The 18,725-nt window shown below is 39.2% G+C and overlaps 1 protein-coding gene across 1 annotated transcript in view; it reads left to right on the forward strand.

The window, feature by feature from the left end:
* The window catches only part of Pkhd1 (PKHD1 ciliary IPT domain containing fibrocystin/polyductin), a 443,194-nt gene that overhangs the window by 299,559 nt on the left and 124,910 nt on the right, over window positions 1-18,725 (forward strand). Inside the window, exons 53-54 of the mRNA XM_041656327.1 lie at window positions 11,455-11,568; window positions 14,144-14,231. Of these exons, the coding sequence (XP_041512261.1) occupies window positions 11,455-11,568; window positions 14,144-14,231 (202 nt within the window). The remainder of the gene's footprint in view (window positions 1-11,454; window positions 11,569-14,143; window positions 14,232-18,725) is intronic.

Raw genomic sequence — 18,725 nt, forward strand, 5'->3', positions numbered from 1 at the left:
GGAAGTAAATTTGAGATCAAAGTTGCATTACAGATGCCAGAGTAAATAAAGTCAGTTACATTCTTTGTTCAGTGCTGATCTTACTAGCCCAACAGAACATGTGCATGGGCAAAAGTATAACAGATGAAGAAATTGATAATTATCCTCTGGCTATTATTATAGTGGCTGATAAAGGCATTCTGAGCAGAAAATCTTACCCTGCCCTTGTAACAAAATAAATAAATAAATAAATAAATAAATAAATAAATAAAACAACCAAACAAAAAACCAGCAAACAAAACAAAGCAAAATTTCAAAAAACAATCGTCCAATAAACATTTCTTTAAAAATACTTAGTTTTAAATATGTACATAAGTGAGTGTCTCTGTGTAGATAGGTGCTTGTGGAGTTCAGAAGAGGATCTCAGACCCCACCCCACAGCCAGAGCTGGAGTTACAGGCAGGTGTGAGCCAACTGATAAGACTGTTGGGGACCTAACTCAGGTCCTCTGTAAGAGTAGTTTGTGTTCTTAACTGTGGATCCATTTGTCAGGCCATCAAGTATTTCTTAAGAGATGGTAAATTTTATAAACTCAACACCCTTTATCTATTCTTGCACAGCTTAACTTTTGCCTTTAATTTTCCTTTTATAAACTTACTATATCAGTATGAGTGTGTTTGTGTGTGTGTATGTGTGTATGAATATGTGTGTGTGTGTGTGTGTGTGTGTGTGAGAGAGAGAGAGAGAGAGAGAGAGAGAGAGAGAGAGAGAGAGAGAGATAGTGTGTTTGGTTTTGTGTATACTACAGTGCACAGTGCACTTATGGAGGTTCACGAATCACTTGTAGAGAAGTTGGTTCTCTCCTTCCACAATGTGAGTCTGGGAATCCTTGGAAGGTAATCAGGCTTGGGGGCAGGCCCCACTTCCACGTGTTCCTAACTGTCATTGAACATACCACATACTGAAAGTTAACAGTTATCCACGTTGAGTTATATATAGAAATACTTTCCTGGATGAAGAATGAAGTAAACAAGTAAAAATTAAGAAAGAAGTAATTTCTCAGTTCTGGTGATTTTTAGTTCCACATAAATGTCCATTTCTTGTTCCCTCTCTTCCCCCTTTTCTCTTTCCAATTTCTTCTTTTATTGAACAATTAGTTCAGTGCCAGGCTTTGCTTTGGGATTGACTATCTTTCAGCAATTGGGACAAAGAGGATCCTAGAGTTTTTTCATTTGTTTGTTTGGGAAAACAAATGATGAGAGAGTACAATGAACAGGAATGAGATGTTTAGATGATAACATATGTTCTAAAGGAAACTGAGGAGGGAAATAATTTGAAGAAAGGTGCAGGTTGGCTGTTGGCCATCAGGCTAGGTGGTGACTGAAGGACATGTTAATGAATCATGTAACTTTAGACTAAAGAGAACAGAAGGATCTAGCTCAGTGTTTCTCAACTTCCCTAACATTGCGACCCTTTAATACAATTCCTTATGTTGTGCTTACCCGCAACCATAACATTATTTATTTTTGTTGTTGCTTCACAACTGTAATGTTGCTACTGTTATGTGAAGTGTAGTGAATTGAAGTAATAAGGGCGGCGGCGGGGCTGTGTCCCCAACACCCCAGCCGCCTGCCCGGCTAGCTTATGCCCCGAAATAATTACACGGACACTGTATTCTTTTCAACACTGCTTGGCCCATTCTCTTCTAGGCTAATTCTCACATATTAATTCAGCCCATTTCTAATCATCTGTGTGTAGCACCCCAAGGTGCGCTTACCGGGGAGATTCCAGCCTAGTCCATCCTGGGTCGGAGCTTCATCCCGGGAGCGGGGCATGGCGTCTCTGCTGAGGCATCTGCTCCAGAGAGCAGAGCTGTCGAGACTCTGACCTCACTTCCTCTTCCTCCCAGCGTTCTTTTCTGTTTACTCCTCCCACCGATCCTCTAACCAATGAAATGGGCCAAGGCAGTTCCTTTATTAGCCAATGACCTTCCTCCATCATTTCTCCTTTTTCGGTTTAAACAAAAAAAAAAGGCTTTAACTTTAACATAGCAAAATTACATATAACAAAACAGTTATCAACTAAAAGTTACAATAATCTTTATCATAACTAAGGAAAACTATAACTATAACTAACTATTCTTAACTCCATCAAAGACTCCAGAAAGATATAATATTACCTAAGTAAGCAAGAAAAAAGCAAATTTTAAAACTCTAGAAATGACAGAGACATCTCGCTGCCTGGACAGTCACCCAAAGTTCCTTTGTACCGTTGGGGCATCCATCTTCAGCCTTCAGGCCCATGGTATCCAGCAGACATTTCCATAAAGCAGGAAAATTCAAAGTCAGTTCAGTCACTATCTGTTGTGTCCTGCAGAATGTCTTGCAGACTCTTTCATGAATCAGGAACCCCGAAAGATCATCTCACCTTAGGCAAGTTCAGTAGTCCTCTCTCTGCGGGTTCTCTGTGTCCAGTTTATGCAATAGTCCAGGCAAGAGCAGTTTCTTGCCCAAATGGCTATCAAACTCCATAACGAGCCTCTTCGATGCCCATCTTCCTCTTGAAGTAGATTGCTGCTGCCAGGAGCAGAGTGTCTCATTGTCATGAAAAGTCCTCAGTTATTAAAACATTAAATGTCCTATTCTGTAATCTTTGAAAGACATGAAGAATGTCTATCTAAAATATATCTCTATATATCTAGAAAATCTAACTAACATGACTACAAGCTTTATTATTATTGATGATTATCCATTAACAACCTACATTTCTTAATTATACAGTACATATTTAAATGAACTACACAATCACAATACCTTAATCAAAATCAGAAACACTTATACATGTAACAAAATTGACCTTAAATCTCTATCAATAAAGCAAAATCTATACTAATGTAAATTATTCATATCTATATCATATCCCCCTTAAAATGTAAAAGAACGTTTATAAACCATATTTGGGAACATGGGCGCAGGTTTTTCTCTCCAAACTGCTTCCTGCTGAATGGGGCGTCGTTAATTAGGTCTTTCACGGGATAACCTGTGTGCTAGTTTCATCTCAGTTGGCAGTTGAGCGAAGCAATTTTCTGAAGATGTTCACACCAACCCTTCAGGAGGGCGTGGTCCATCATACCAAATCGGAATAGAAGAAATGAACAGCGTCTCATCCTCTGTGAAAACAAAATAAGAAACTCCTTTCCAAAGTATCATATCCTTAGATCCAAATTCAAAATATCTATGTTGGATTAGTTCAGCAGCATTTATAAACAAATATCTTTTAGCAGCTGTTGCTCCTTCCTCAGCATTCAAACAATTCAAAGAGAGCGTAATAGCATACAGTATCAAAATTCTCTGTGTATTTTTCATCTTTGTGCAGCTTTGTTTTAACCTCTATTTTGTTTATTTTTACTTTTAACTCTTTGCTTTTTGAGACAGGTTCTCTGTATCTTTGACCTGAAGTAACTCTGTAGACCAGGCTGTCTTTGAACTCTCAGAGATCCGCCTGTCTCTGCCTCCCAGGCATTCAGGATTAAAGGTGTTTGCTACTACACCTTGAACTCACAGAGATCTGTTAGTCTCTGCCTTCTAGGCACTGGGATTAAAGGCGTGTGCTATCACACACAACTCTCTTTCTTTTTTGTTTTTTACTTTAAGAACATCAACTTTTAGTCTGCATATATTTTTAACACACTTTAAACCATTCAGAAATTTTCTTTGTCTTTGAATCTCTCTTTACTGTATATCTCTCTTTTTCTGACCACACGAGCCTTTAAATTACTGAGCAATATGGGTAGGATTAAAGGCTTGGCTTTGCCAGCTAGATACAGTCCATTCCTTAGCTTTCCAGCCTCATGGCGGATATACAGGCTGTAGCCATGTTTACTGCAACAACTGTATGGCATTTCAAGGTCCCTGCCAGCAAGTGAGCTACAACAGACAACACTCACGTCCTCTCTTGGTAGCCGGCCCTCCTGCCTTAAACAGTCAGAGTTTGCCCTGGCAGGATGGCCCAGAAAGCCAGCATTTTTAAACGGCGCAGCTTTTTTCCTGCTACGGCTGAAAACCGAAAAGCATGCGTTCAGCTTTTCGTCAACACCATTTAAGTGTTTCGTGGCAGGACCTCTTAATGAGCTGCAGGCTTTGCAGCTAAAGCTGAGTCAGGAAGCCTCTCTTAGATGAGGCGCTTGCTTGCCTCTAGCAAGCAGAGTAGAACCGAGAAATTGCTGCTACCAAGAAACCAGGCACAATGCTTTCACTTTGTTCTAGAATTACTTCCCAAGCTGTCTCAGGCTTTATGTGGAAGCAGTTGTCCACGTGGGCGCCATATGAAGTAATAAGGGCGGCGGCGGGGCTGTGTCCCCAACACCCCAGCCGCCTGCCCGGCTAGCTTATGCCCCGAAATAATTACACGGACACTGTATTCTTTTCAACACTGCTTGGCCCATTCTCTTCTAGGCTAATTCTCACATATTAATTCAGCCCATTTCTAATCATCTGTGTGTAGCACCCCAAGGTGCGCTTACCGGGGAGATTCCAGCCTAGTCCATCCTGGGTCGGAGCTTCATCCCGGGAGCGGGGCATGGCGTCTCTGCTGAGGCATCTGCTCCGGAGAGCAGAGCTGTCGAGACTCTGACCTCACTTCCTCTTCCTCCCAGTGTTCTTTTCTGTTTACTCCTCCCACCGATCCTCTAACCAATGAAATGGGCCAAGGCAGTTCCTTTATTAGCCAATGACCTTCCTCCATCAGTGAATGATCTGATATGTGACCCCAAAGGGGTTGCTACCATGGATTGAGAACTACTAAGACTTACAAAAATCTAGACCTGGAGAGATTACAGAAGACAACCCCAGCCTTGATGAAAAGCTCATAAAAAGCCTTGAGACAGGAAAATGTACTGCAGGGTGAAAGATGGAAGGATAGTTGCTGGACTAGAAAATGGTGTAAATTAAATTTTTAATTCTACTCTAGAAAAATCATTGTGCAGCTTCTAGAAAATTCTTCAAAAATAACTGTGATGAATCACCCCTCCACAGTCTTCATGAGAAAACTGAGCTAGACAGATATTACTCATTTGTTTTATGATCTTGTATTTGGGAAAGAACAAAGGCGTGTTCAGCAGCTGTTGCAATTATCTTTAATACGCCCTTCCCTGCTCCCAGCACTTCTGCCTCTATTAGAAACCCTTTCTTGTTTCCACTAGTAGATCACATTCAGTATCTTATTTCTGGCCCATTCTACCCATTCTTCTTGACCTTCCTATATTCACCTTGATAACATAATGTATTAGTTTTCAAGTATCCTTTATATTAAGTGGGTGGAGTTCTGTGCATATCGTAAAACTTATTGTTAGCTTCTGGTAGTATGTGTAATTGGTATATAGATGAATGCATGGGTTTGCCTATGTCTATTATTTACCTCAGTGCTTTTATTCTCTAGAACACACCACTCTTTCATGGCTATATCTATGAGGAAGGGATTACAGTTTTAATATTTCAGTGACCACAATACATTTATCTCCTGCAAGAAAGGAACTGAGCAAGTACGAAAACAGAGTAAAACTTTGGTAGTTCAAGTTCAGATTTTACAATCCTTCTTGGATGCAATCTCAAAATAAGCCTTGGTATGTTGATTTGTTAGTGTGTGTTTGTTTCCTCTGGAGCACTTGCTTGCACCCATCTCTTCCATTTATCGCACCTGGCTTTGATTGTCAGCGAGTAAAGTCCTAGGTGTATGGGAGCTTCCTTCATTGCTTCCATGATTGGAGCTTTCTCAATTCCAAAGAAAAAAAATATATAGTTTACTGCCTTCTCAACTGGCAGTTCTGCAAGACACACTGGATTATTAAGTAATAAGAAGTAAATAAACCTGAGAAAACTGTAGGTTACATTCTTCTGCCTAAAACCCGAGCAAACAGAAAACCATGTGTGTGATGTTTGTTAAAAATAATTTTTCATTGCTCATGTTCTCCTTCCTTCTGTTCCTCATTTGGACCTTGGGAGCTCAGTCCATTGCTCCAATGTGGGTCTCTGTCTCTATCTCCATCCATCGCCAGATGAAGGTTCTATGGTGATATGCAAGATATTCGTTAGTATGGCTATAGGATCGGGAACACGAGGGGGGGGGGCATCCACCCACTGAGACGGTGGGGCTGATCTATTAGGAGATCACCAAGGCCAGCTGGACTGGGACTGAAAATGCATGGGATAAAACCGGACTCACTGAATATGGCGGACAATGAGGGCTGCTGAGAGGCCAAGGACAATGGCACTGAGTTTTTTTTTTTTATTGAAAAAAAAATTTCCGCCTCCTCCCAGCCTCCCATTTCATGCCCTCCCCCCACTCCTCTCTCCTCCCCCCACTCCTCTCCCCCTCCCTCTCCAGTCTGAAGAGCAGTCAGGGTTCCCTGCCCTGTGGAAAGTTCAAAGTCCTCCCCCCTCCATCCTGGGTTTTGATCCTACTTCATGTTCTGGCTTTGTGGGAGCCTAGCCAGTTTGGATGTTCACCTTCCTAGACCTAGATAGACTGCCCACAGGGCAGGGAACCCTGACTGCTCTTTGGACTGGAGAGGGAGGGGGAGGGGAGTGGGGTGTGGGGAGTGGGGGGGAGGGGGAAGGAAAAGGAAGGAGGGGAGGAGGCGGAAATTTTTAATTAAAAAAATTAATAAAAAAATTAAAAAAACAAAAAAAATAATTTTTCAGCAGATAGAGAGTTGGCTCAGTGGTTAGATCACTTGTTGCTCTTGCAGAGGACCTGGATTCAATCCCCAGCACCCACATGATGGCTCACAACCATTTTTAATTCGAGTACCAGGGGAACTGACACTCTCTTGTGAAGTTGGTGGGCACCAGACATGTAATTCATACACATATGTACGCAAAGGCAAGTCACTTATTCACATAGAATGAGAAAATAATTTTAAAAATAAAATATCAGCTTAAAATAAACAGTAATGTTTTCTTTCAAGCAATTACACTTTTCATATATACATGTACCACACATATTTCCACAAAGACATGGTTCCTGAGAGCTTAAGTGGACCACACAGCAGGCAACCAGGTTTCACACTGACAGCTTATTGTTCTTGGTAGTTATCTATTATATAACCAGATGTTTGTCTTATCACTCTTATTATCCATTTTTTTTCCTTCTGGTTCCCTAGATTTCTGCTGTCTACAATTGGAAGCTGTCCTGTTAGGCGTATATATGTTTAGGATTGTTATAACTGATTCACATTTTTATTACTATCAGTAGTTTCTCTTTACGGTCGTTTTCTGCAAGGAAGTTGGTCTCAATGATCTAGTTCATCATTCTATGAAAAGTTTTAAAGTTAATTCTGGCGACACACTGTTTCTTAGCTCACAAAGAACAGAAAACAGGCACAAGGAACCAATGTTCTAGTTTTAAAAGTTTTGAGGTAAAATGTGGCCTGTTGTTATAGCTTAAGGGGGGGGGCGGTCACTTAACCCTGACTTACTTGACAAAGAAAGATATGAATAAAGATGAACTCTGAAGAGTTAGCTGGCATGGCATCCCAGGCAAAGAGAGGGAAAATTTGTTGAGGGACTTGCTGTGGCTCAGCTATGGAGCTCATTAGAAAAGGGAAAAGGAGGGGAGTGAGCATGAAATATAAGCACCACTTCTCCTTGTTTGCTATTTCAAAGCCTTTAAAAATATTTGCCATTTGTTTTTTGTAAATACCATGCTGAAGAACTTTGAGGATTTGTTCAACTTTATCCATATTGAGTGCTGAATGTTTAGTTCAAACTTTTTAATATATAACAAGAGGCATGGCCATTCTTATATACTCCAATTCAAGAACATAGTACATTCTTAGGAATCAATTAGAGTGGAGCCAGGTATGGTTGGAAATTTAAGGACTGGGAGAAGCAAAAACTGTGCACAGAAAGATTGGAAAGATTAGACAATTATCCTGAATGTGTCTGTCGACTCCAAGGTGTGGGGATTCAGGGTGATAGAGTAGGTTTAAATGCAAACTAGGCTGATACCTGATTCTATCATAGAGATTTAGTTAATAAAGTAATAAAGGCTCATTTCCCTTTTTCTTATGTTTTGAAATTCATGGAATCCATTTGTACCATATCCGCCAAATCAATAATGGTTATCTTTGGTATACCAGAACTTATTTTCTTCCATCTCCCCAGGTGATTTTAACATCTGGAACCAATTCTTTTCCCCCTCCATTGCCCACCATCATGCTAAGTAATAACAACTTTGCTTTACTTCTCCTTCATCCTCCGCATGTTTTAGGATGGTATTTATTAAATCTAAGCCCAATGCCACTTAATAATAGCTATGTAGTTTCTGACTAGTGGTGTAAGCTCTTCTTGCCTCAATTTCCCCATGGGAATCTCTACAGTCTTCATGGAAGACATGTGAAGAATGTAATGTATGCAAAAGCAGCAGTAATATCTTCATAACACAGTGCTGATTATCTCCCATCATATAAACTACAACAGATTTACAAAGACAAGCCAAGACCCCACTGCATCATCTCAGAGCTAGCTACTCTTATTTATTGGTAAAGTCTGCATTGAAAAGAGCATCTATCTCTGTGAGGTTGAGAAGACAATGAGGACAGCAGCCTGGGAAGCTTCCCTTTCACCTGCTTTTAATATCTGGGAAGCACAGTATTTTAATGTAGAACATCACACCTTTTCTTCTCCTGCCTCTGCCTGGTTGCGGAGTAGTTCTAGCCTCCACCTTTCCGTCTCCCATGTTAAGAAAAAGATTCCAAATTCCGGTTGCTTTGGATTCTGAAAGATCACGGCAGGCTGACTAATTTTGCCCAGATTTTCTGTGAAGGCCCCACATGTGCTGCAGTTTTGGGTTGCATAATTGATTTAATCTCTGATTTTAGAGAAACGCGCTACTCTTTTTATGGGACTCTGCATACATTTCTCTAGGGCAAAAAGTGTCCTACTTTTTCTCTCTGCTATCTGTTTAGTGCTAGGCCATTTTTTTTTCTCCCCATGTTAGACTTTACCCTCCATGAAATAAATGAAATCGCAGTTGGAAAACAGCTTACTGGACAGACTTCTAGCAGCAAGATAAGAGTCACACCAGGCATATTTACTGAACAGTCCCCAGTCCTTTGCTCCCTTTCTTCTTGCTCTCTGTGTCTTTGGGCTCAGAGGATACCTTCATTTCCCAGCTAAGACACTGTGGCACCTATACAGAGCCAGACCTTGCCTTAGTGTTGTATAGTTGGTTGTTTTTACTCTTTTGTTCTTTGGGGTCCACAACCCAGCTCTCAACTAAATACTACAGGAGACTTATGAATGCCTTACCTTAGCTTGTCTTGTTTTCTTGCTAGTTTTTTTTTTTGTTGTTGTTGTTTTTAGCTTAAACTATCCCATCTACCTTTTGCCTCAGGGCTTTTATCTTTCTCTATTTCTGTATACTTTTCTTTCTTTCTTACTCTGTTATTAGTTGTATAGGTGCGTGGCTGGCCTCCAATGTCCTCCTCTCCTCCTCCTTTTTTCTTGCTCCTTGATCCTTCTTCCTAGATTTTTCCTCCTATTTATTCTCTCTGCCTGCCCGCCCTGCCTCTCCTTTCTTCTGCTTGGCTATTGGCTGTTCAACTTTTTATTAGACCAACCAAGTGTTTTAGATGGGCAAAATAACACAACTTCACAGAATTAAACAAATGCAACATAAAGGAATGCAACACATCTTTGCATCATTAAAAATAAATGTGCCACCACATAAACAAATGTAACACATCTTAAAAAGTATTCTACAACAGTGTTGTAGCATGAACACCTAAGCCATACTTGCCCTTGACTCATGTGCTGTGCAATGATGTGGGATTTCCTTTTGTATGCTGTGATTACCATTAATGAATAAAGAAACGTCTTTGGACCTATAGCACGGCAGAACTTAGCTAGGTGGGAAAAACTAAACTGAATGCTTGGAGATAGAAGGACAGAGTCAGAGATAAGCCATGGAGCTTCAGCTGGAGGCAGATGTGCTGAAACTTTGATCATAGGTCAAGACCTCGTGGTGATGCACAGATTCATGGAGATGAGTTAAATTAAGAGTTAGCCAATAAGAAGCTAGAGCTAATGGACCAAGTAGTGATTTAAATAATACAGTTTCTGTGTGATTATTTTAGGGCTAAGTGGCTGGGAACCAACAAGCAACCTCCTTACTCCAGTGCAAATTGATTTATTTCTCTGAATCTTGCTATCAACACTTCTAACAGTAATGGCTCATGGGGATGATTTGAGGAGATACACATAGACCAAACAAACCCCAAACTTACACCAGGTGCATAGAAAGTCCTAACTAATAGGAATGTGGAGTGGTTTTTTTGTTGCCTGAGAGAAGAATAACCAAAATGACAAATAGATGATTTTAAATTTACCAATTATTCCATACCATATTTAGCAATCACAATTTTTGTTGGTTTAAAGCAGAGACTCATTTGATGGCTGATGATTTTCATGAGCCTGCTTCCATAGAATATATATTTTGGGGAGGACTTTTATACTGCTTATTTCTTCAACAATGGCTTCTGTAAGAATAGCATAGCTTTCCTAGGTCTGTATTCAATGATATCATGTTAGCAAGTCTCTGAACATTCATCTAACTGTATAGAACATGACTGTTTCCTCAAGAAGTTGTTGGAAGCAATTCCCATCTGTCTGTCATAGCCTTATATTTTCTTTGTTGCAATGATGCTAAGAGAACTTATGAAAAACAATTTATTACTGGTTTGATAAACCATGATTGTTTGAAGTCTGCTACATACTGCTAGTTGGATAGATTTAGATTCATACCCAAAGCTTTAGGCCTCTTTCTATGTGGATATTTACATCAAAATAAGAATCATGCCTCTTAGATTTGTAGTGAACACTAAATGCTAAAACCATGTGAAGGAAACACTAATTCACACAACCATGGTCACTGTATTAGCCAGGGTTCACTGTAATAATGGTTTTTAGTACATCACTCTTATACCTCAGTGGTTTGTAAAATGAGTATTCATATTAGACTAGGTTGAACCTGACTCCAGCCTGCTTCCTGGAGTCAAAAAACTTCTCAGGTTTTTCTGAATGTTTCTTCAATTAAGAATCCAAGTTCTTATAAATGAGGAACTATATAATAGAGAAGAGATGTGGAGAATACTTGGCAAGTATTTACATTACCAACTAACAAAAGAAATTAGTACTTTCCATCCGAACATCACTAACCCAGAACACGCCACAAAACCAGCCTGAATAATAGGAGCCAGTAAAGTGTAATCTGAGTCTATGATGAGAGGTAGCAGACGATTCATGAATGATAACCCAGACATCTTCAGAGAGGGTTGTAGGAACTCATGCTTTCTGCTGTCATCTCATTGATGTGACCATTGCCTCTTCCCCATACAAACAGTATCAAGACACTTACTCTGGATTCTTTCTTTGCATTTCAAATTATTTTAGATGATATGCTTTGTTTTCTTAACAGGTACTTTAACAAATCCCTTAGAAAAAGAACAAAGACTTCTGATTATCCTCAGAGCCTCAGAAGAAATCTTTTGTGACCATTTTGATGGAATACGTGTTGACCCAGGAACAATTGGTAAGAGTTAAATATAATGTATATTAATAATATGTGTGTCTATGTGTTTGCAAAACAAGAAAGAGCAAGACAGGAAGAAAGACAGAGGCAAAGGACTTTTATTTCTTAGACAGCTGTTAAATTCTGGAAAGTTTACATTTATTCTTTGACTTTTGAGATGTCCAATGTCCATTTACAGATATCATAACTATGACTCAAAAGTGATGAACTATGTATGTGTGGTGAACAGAAGATCATTCACTGTTGATAGTGACATTGCCATAGTATTATAGTATAAAATCCTAAACTGGTCTACAAAACCAAAGACTGGAAACTCAAAGATTGAAACATCTTGTACTGACAAGATTCCAAATCGATGGATATTACAGGATAAGAGTGTTTCCCAATGGCACTCACTGTATAGGCATTACTTACTCTGTAAAAGGGAAACCTCTTGAGTTGAAGTTGTTTACCTTCCTTTAAGAAAATTCATTCATTTCAAAACTACATTTCCTTTTACTTATTTTTTTCACTTCCCTATACGAAGAGAGTTGAAAAGAGTCAGGTCATGATCATTTACTATGTTTTTGAGCATTGTATTGCTATATAGACTAGATGTATGTGTTACTGTCATGAGCCAGAGTCGGGATTTCATTGGAATTTCCTTTAGATGAACAGCTGTGATGAACGTTCAAAGTCATACATACACACACACACACACACACACACACACACACCCCACATGTATGACATTTCTTACCATATTGGGATAAATATTCAGATAGTGTGAGGTTCATTAACTTACTTCCAAAATGTCTAACAATTGCTTTATAATATGTTGAAATGCTTTATAATTTCATTTTTTTCTATAAATTCTGTTTATCTTTTCCATGGCATGGGTAGAAGAATTTTTAACCTTACAGTTGACCAGGAAGAGAGACTATACTAAGGGCACTTGATTTGATCCATTTGTTCTCTAACCACATCTGTTGAAATCTTCAGACTGGAGTTTATACAAATAAGCATGCTGACCCTGGCCCCAGCTCTGTGCTTCAAGCAGTGCCTTTCAAATTTTTCTAATAGCAGTTTAAACAAAGAATACACAACTCACAGCATACTTAGCTTCTTTGGCATCACAAGCAAAAGGCAGGTTTTAATCATTTTAAGTCATTTATTACCTTCTTGAAGCAACTATGAAATGATACAGTGCTATTTTACAGTTAATCTTTGATCATAGAAATAAGCAAGAAATCTGCTTTTCCAGTTAATTGAATATTCAGGATAATTCAGATTTTAAAGATGTGAATTTTTTTGTAATAAACATTGTTGTTGGAAATCTCTTTAGCCATCCCAAAATTCTGTCTACCTAGGCAATTAGCATAAAAGATGATTTTAGTTTTATGGTTTGATATTTTGTGACATGTAATTATCAAACTCTATCATGAAAAATTGATTCTAGGATGTGCTCTGAAGTAATATTCATTCTGCATCTACTAATTCTTGTCTTTTTTATTTTCTAACATACCTTCCTGAATTAGAGTACAGAAGAAATACAGACATTGGCACAGACACTTAATTAAGGTCTCAGTAATTATGATTTTATTGTTTTGGTCCACACTGGAAACAAATTCAATGCATATGGTTAACATTGCAATGGTGTTTACTTTTTTCATTCATGACTTTTTTTTTTTACAAAATATTATGAGTATTTAGGTTGTTAAATTAGTTGCTTGCAACAAAATGTTTCCATTTGTACAGGGTTATTCACATGATCCATTTGAAAGTAGGGTGAAAAGATTAGAACGTCATGTCAAGTGCACATATTTCTAGACATATAACATATATAGACTTACAACATTTATAGCATATAACATAACAAATAACACATTTATTGTCTAAGTGACATAAATAAACATATGGTGACACATGATTATTTTTTGTTCTACTACTGGAAAACATGTTCACATATTTTAGAACACAAGACAATGAGAAATTATACTTAATATGGAAATGGTGATGAAGTAATTTTGAGAAAATCCTCGAACAGCTGAAGGCATACATGCAGGCTGAATCTCCCTGATAAGACTATTACTTGCGAGTCTAAAACAAAACAGCATTATCTGTCTGTTCCTGTTTCCCCGGATCATCTTTAGTGAGACAAATTATTAAATTTAAACACTGAAAACAAAATTGAGGTCCCATCTTCAGGAAATAGAATGAACCTTGCCTGTTGCACAGTCTAGGGTATATCATTAAATACCCAAACTGGTTGTCTTCCATCAGATCAAAGAAGTTTTGACATCACCTTAAAAGCAGAAGGACATACCACTTTAAATTGAACTGGCTCACCATTAGATGGTGTTTCTCCACTTTTAGATTTTCATTATGTTCTGTAGCTTTAATTTCTCTGTAGATCTTTGAGTTATATTTGACTTGTTATAATAGAAATATTCTTTTTTAAGATAAGATGGACATAGTTAGATACAGATTATATGTCACGTATTTTTGTGTATGAACCTTTGAACCATATTTCACTTATCTGCCCTTAATTAAGATGGAAATATTTTCTTTGTGATTTGTTGATTCAATTTTTTAGGAGTTTATGGGAAACTTTCCCTTCACGGTGCTTATGCTAAGAAATCCTGGGTACACCTTGGAGCCGATATTGCACCGGGAAATGAGAGGTAAGGAAAGAATTAGAGATCTTTATTTGTTGTTATTGTTTCATTTAGTTCTTTGTGATGTTTTATTGTGATATGAAATACTGAGCAACATCATTGAAGGCAGGGTGACTAGAGAAATTAAGCATGTAACACAGTAAAAGGACAAAAGGAAGGAAATGTAGGGGAAGCACACCGTATACTAAGGAGTAGTTTTAGAGAATGCATACTTTTCTCAATAATGTATAGAACTATGGGTTCCTTGAGATAAGACAAAGAGTATGAATTGAAAATGCAATAGTGAGGATTGACAAGGCACCATAGAGACACTGACAGAAATAAGGGCAAGGCAAAGCTTATGAAGATGAAGGTTGGATCCATCACTTCTTGAAGTGAACAGGTCATATGAAGAACAAACTGACAGAGATCTTCCAGAACTTTGAAGACAAGATAAATAGATGAAAGTAACAGAAGATGTGATACTCTAAGTTAAACCCAGAAAGTGGAAAGCTCCTCCAGGAAACTGTTCTTAATACAAAACAGGCCATCTCCATCAGAAAGAATAACAGAAACTCTCACTGGTTAAAACCGAGAAGAGTAATTTTAATATGGATAACGGATATTAAGTATATTCATTGTAACATTATGTGACTCTGATGGTACAGAAAGAAAATTGATTTAATGAAGAAAAACAGGGGTTTGTTAGTATCTAAATTCCAAAGAATATGGAGTTCTGATGTCCAAGGGTAAGAGAAAGATCCTACAACTCCAGGAGAAAGAGAAATGACCATTTCATTCACATATATTTATATGGAGTACATATTATATATATATATATATGTATATATATACTTGTATGTATGTAACTTGCATGTATTTATAGATGTAAGTGTATTTCATATATATTGGATGATGGTGGTACATGCCTTTAATCCCAGAACTCATAAGGCAGAGGTAGTCAGATCTCTGTGAGTTCAAGACCAGCTTGGTCTACGTATTGAGTTCCAGGACAACCAAGGCTATACAGAAAAACCCTATTTTGAAAAAACCAATCAACCAACCAACCAACTAACAAACAAGAAAACACCCCAAATCATATATATTTGAATATTTACATTCGCTCTATACAATCATTTCTGTTACATACTCTTATTTAAATCTCTCAGTGGAATTATATGAGTGAGGTTATTATCATCATTTTGCTTAACTGGAGTCACAAAAGTTAAAAGTATTCCTTTATAAAGCTAGAAGTTCTGATTGACTATTTCTTGGTTTGTCTAACCCTATAGCTTATGTTCTAAAAATTAGAAATATTCAGAAGGCCTAGTTCAGTCCCATGCAGGTTCTCTAGCTGTCAGTCCAGAGTCCATGGACTTCCATTACCTTAGGTCATCTGTCTCTGTGGTTCCCAATCATGATCTTGATGCTCCCTCTCCCTTTCTCCTATGATCCCTTCTCCCTCTCTTCAGCTGAACTCCGGAAGCTCAGTCTAGTGCTTGGCTCTGGATCACTGCAACTGTTTCCATCAGTTACTGCATGTAGGGTCTGTGATGACAATTAGGGTAGACACTAATCTGATTAGGGGAAAACCAGTTCAGTCACCCTCTCTGCTATTGCTAGGAGTCTTAGCTAAGGCCATCCTTGTGGATTCCTGGGAATTTCCATAGCACTAGGTTTCTCCCTCTGAAAAAAAAAAGGTGACAGTTATATGGCTTGATCTGTTGGGGGAGGCGCTGGCAGTAGGACCAGGACTTAAGGGTGCATGAACTGGTTTTTTGGAGTCCATTCCCTATGGCGGGATACCTTGCTCAGCTTTCGTACAGGGGCAGGGGCTTATTCTGAGGAGAGGATGAGGGGTGGAATGGTGAGAGGAGGAGGGATGGGAGAAAAAGAGGGAGGGGAACTGGTATTTCAAATGAAAAAAAATAAAATAGAAATATTAAAAATAGCATTTCCTAGAATGAGTCTCAAAGAGGATTGTTCTAATGAAATTGTATGAAAAAGTCTAATTATCATAGTGTATTGGTTTTATGTGTTGTATGACTGTTTTCTCCAAATTGAAACATCCCCTTCTGGAGGGAGGAGGAGGATTCATAAGACTTGGGGAGTTTGCCAGGCTCAAACTTGTCATTATGGTAAGCAACCAGTGAGGTGGGATCATTGTGAGTTCAAGGCCAGCCTGGATTATGCAGTGAGGTCTAGGCTAGCTCCAGAGTGAGAAACGTCCTACATCGTTATTCAGAAAACTCATAGATCTCAGGCTACTCTTGAGTCTTGCAAGAGTCACACAGCCATTTGCAGGGTTACTTATGAGGAAGTAATTGCTGGGAGAGAAAAAGCCATAGCTGAAGTTACTTCGTTTCCCCAAGACTCTTCCATAACTGAGAATGCTTTCCTTAGTTGTCACCCATGCTGGGAATGATTGGCAGTGATGCAGCTTCTTTGAGTAACCTCTGCTGTCCTTTGTTTCTTACCTACATTCCTGTAAGGGACCACAGTAACATCATTGATTTATCAAGCTAGATAAGTGCAGAGAGGAGGACAGAGACTGGTCACTGAGGACAAGAGTGGCAGAAAAGACAGAGAGAGTGAGAGTGAGAAGAAGGGAGAGAGAAAGAAAAAGAGAAAGAGATGGGAGCAGGGCAGGCCAACCTTTTAAAAGGAAACATAGCAAATGTGCATGAAGAGTACTCTTAGGAGCTGCAACTGAGGGAGTATCCTGTCAGGACCTTTAGGGCAGGCCATTACAGATGCCTAAATACTAACATCCTCCCTTTTGTTTATTATAAAAAGCTGCCTTAGATGGGGGTAGCAGGTGAGGCAGGGATGAGGACGCTGTGTTCTCGAGACTGCTTCATGCTGAGCTGGGGGTGCTGCAGTCTTTGGGGTACCTGAGAAAGCTGGGGTGTTGTCCATGTCCTGGAGTAGCTGGCTGTTTAACTTCACTGTCCAAGCTCTATGGAACTTTCAGGTGCCACTTGGACCTGGCAAAATACTATTCGAGGTGGTTCCAAGTCAACTCCCTTGAGCTCACAAGAAACATACAGAATTAAACAGGAGTTAATTAAAAGAAATGGAAAACTGGTGTGTGGCGAGCAAGACAAAGCTGGCGTCTCCATCTGACCCACATGGTGTAGCAAACAAACAGAGAGGGAGAACAGACAAACACAAGCAGGTTTTGGAGCAAAGAAAAAGAAAGAAAGTGGAGAATTCTTTCTCTGTTCCCAACTGTATGGTATAAGGAATAGTGAGGTCAGATTTGATTTAAAAGGAATGGTTAGTGGATCTATAAAAGAATCCCAATAGGAACGAGAAGGTGAATGGTAGAGTTCCCAAGGATGAGGCAGAGGAAGATAAAGAAGATCCAAGGCCTGAATATAGTGGCATCCCAGGGAGCCAGGGAGTATAAGACTCAGCAGGCACAAGCTATTTCAGTAAGAACACATAAGAACAGGGGTCAGGGCTCTGAGCATGAGAAAGACACAGTTCCTAATACCAGGACTTCAAGAAAAGTCAGAAGGCAAGGAAAGAACTGTGCTTGAGATAGGAAGCCTCAGATCCAGGGGAATATTCAGAGGTGGATAACCCCACCACAACCCAATTGCTGGTATTGAATGGAAGGCCAAACCATCAGTGAAGGAGAAAGCAGATTTGTTGCTGGTGGAAGAGAGCAGATCAGAAAGCTAAGGGATAGTTGGGCCAGATCTAACTGCAAAGATGAGTTTATAAGCCCTCAAATCAAGCACTGAATGCAAAAGTTGGAGGTGTAGATGATACCAAAGTTCCCTTGAGTGTGGTAGATAAATGAGACCCAAATGGTCTGTGCTTCCTAGCATCCCAGGAATTCAGAGAGGGTTGATTTTGACTTTCACACTGACAATTTTGTTAGGCAATGCCAGGTGGATCTATATGTTTTTCTTAAGATTCACCTTGTTCATTAGCTTCTCTAGGGTCATGAACTCTAGGCTCGCTATCCTTTGCTTTATAACTAGTATCCACTTATGAGTGAGTACATACCATGTTCATCTTTCTGGGTACACATGCCCTTTGACGCATTGACTTCACTTTCTTTTGGTGTGTATTCTATGGTGGTATTTCTAAGACAATTAACTTTTTTTTTTTTTTTGATTTTCGAGACTGGGTTTCTCCGTAGCTTTTGGTTCCTGTCCTGGAACTAGCTGGAGCTAGACCAGGCTGGCCTCGAACTCACAGAGGTCCGCCTGCCTCTGCCTCCCGAGTGCTGGGATTAAAGGCGTGCACCACCACCGCCCAGCTCAATTAACCTTTTTAATTTTTACGTTTTTTTCCCACTCTTTTTCCAGTATATATGTATATGAATGTATGCATATGTGTATATGCAAATGCACATACCTATTTATGTTTGAACTTAGGATCCAGAGGATGGTGATTGAGGTCCTCCTCTGTTACTCTCCACCTTAAATCAGGTTCCATGAACCAGAGGCTCTAGAATCCATGAAGTCCCAGCAATAATTCTGTTTCAGCTTCTCTTGGAGCTGG

Source organism: Microtus oregoni, unplaced genomic scaffold, assembly GCF_018167655.1.
Source record: "Microtus oregoni isolate MIOR12 unplaced genomic scaffold, Mior012 000007F_ref0000211, whole genome shotgun sequence".
Taxonomy (NCBI): domain Eukaryota; kingdom Metazoa; phylum Chordata; class Mammalia; order Rodentia; family Cricetidae; genus Microtus; species Microtus oregoni.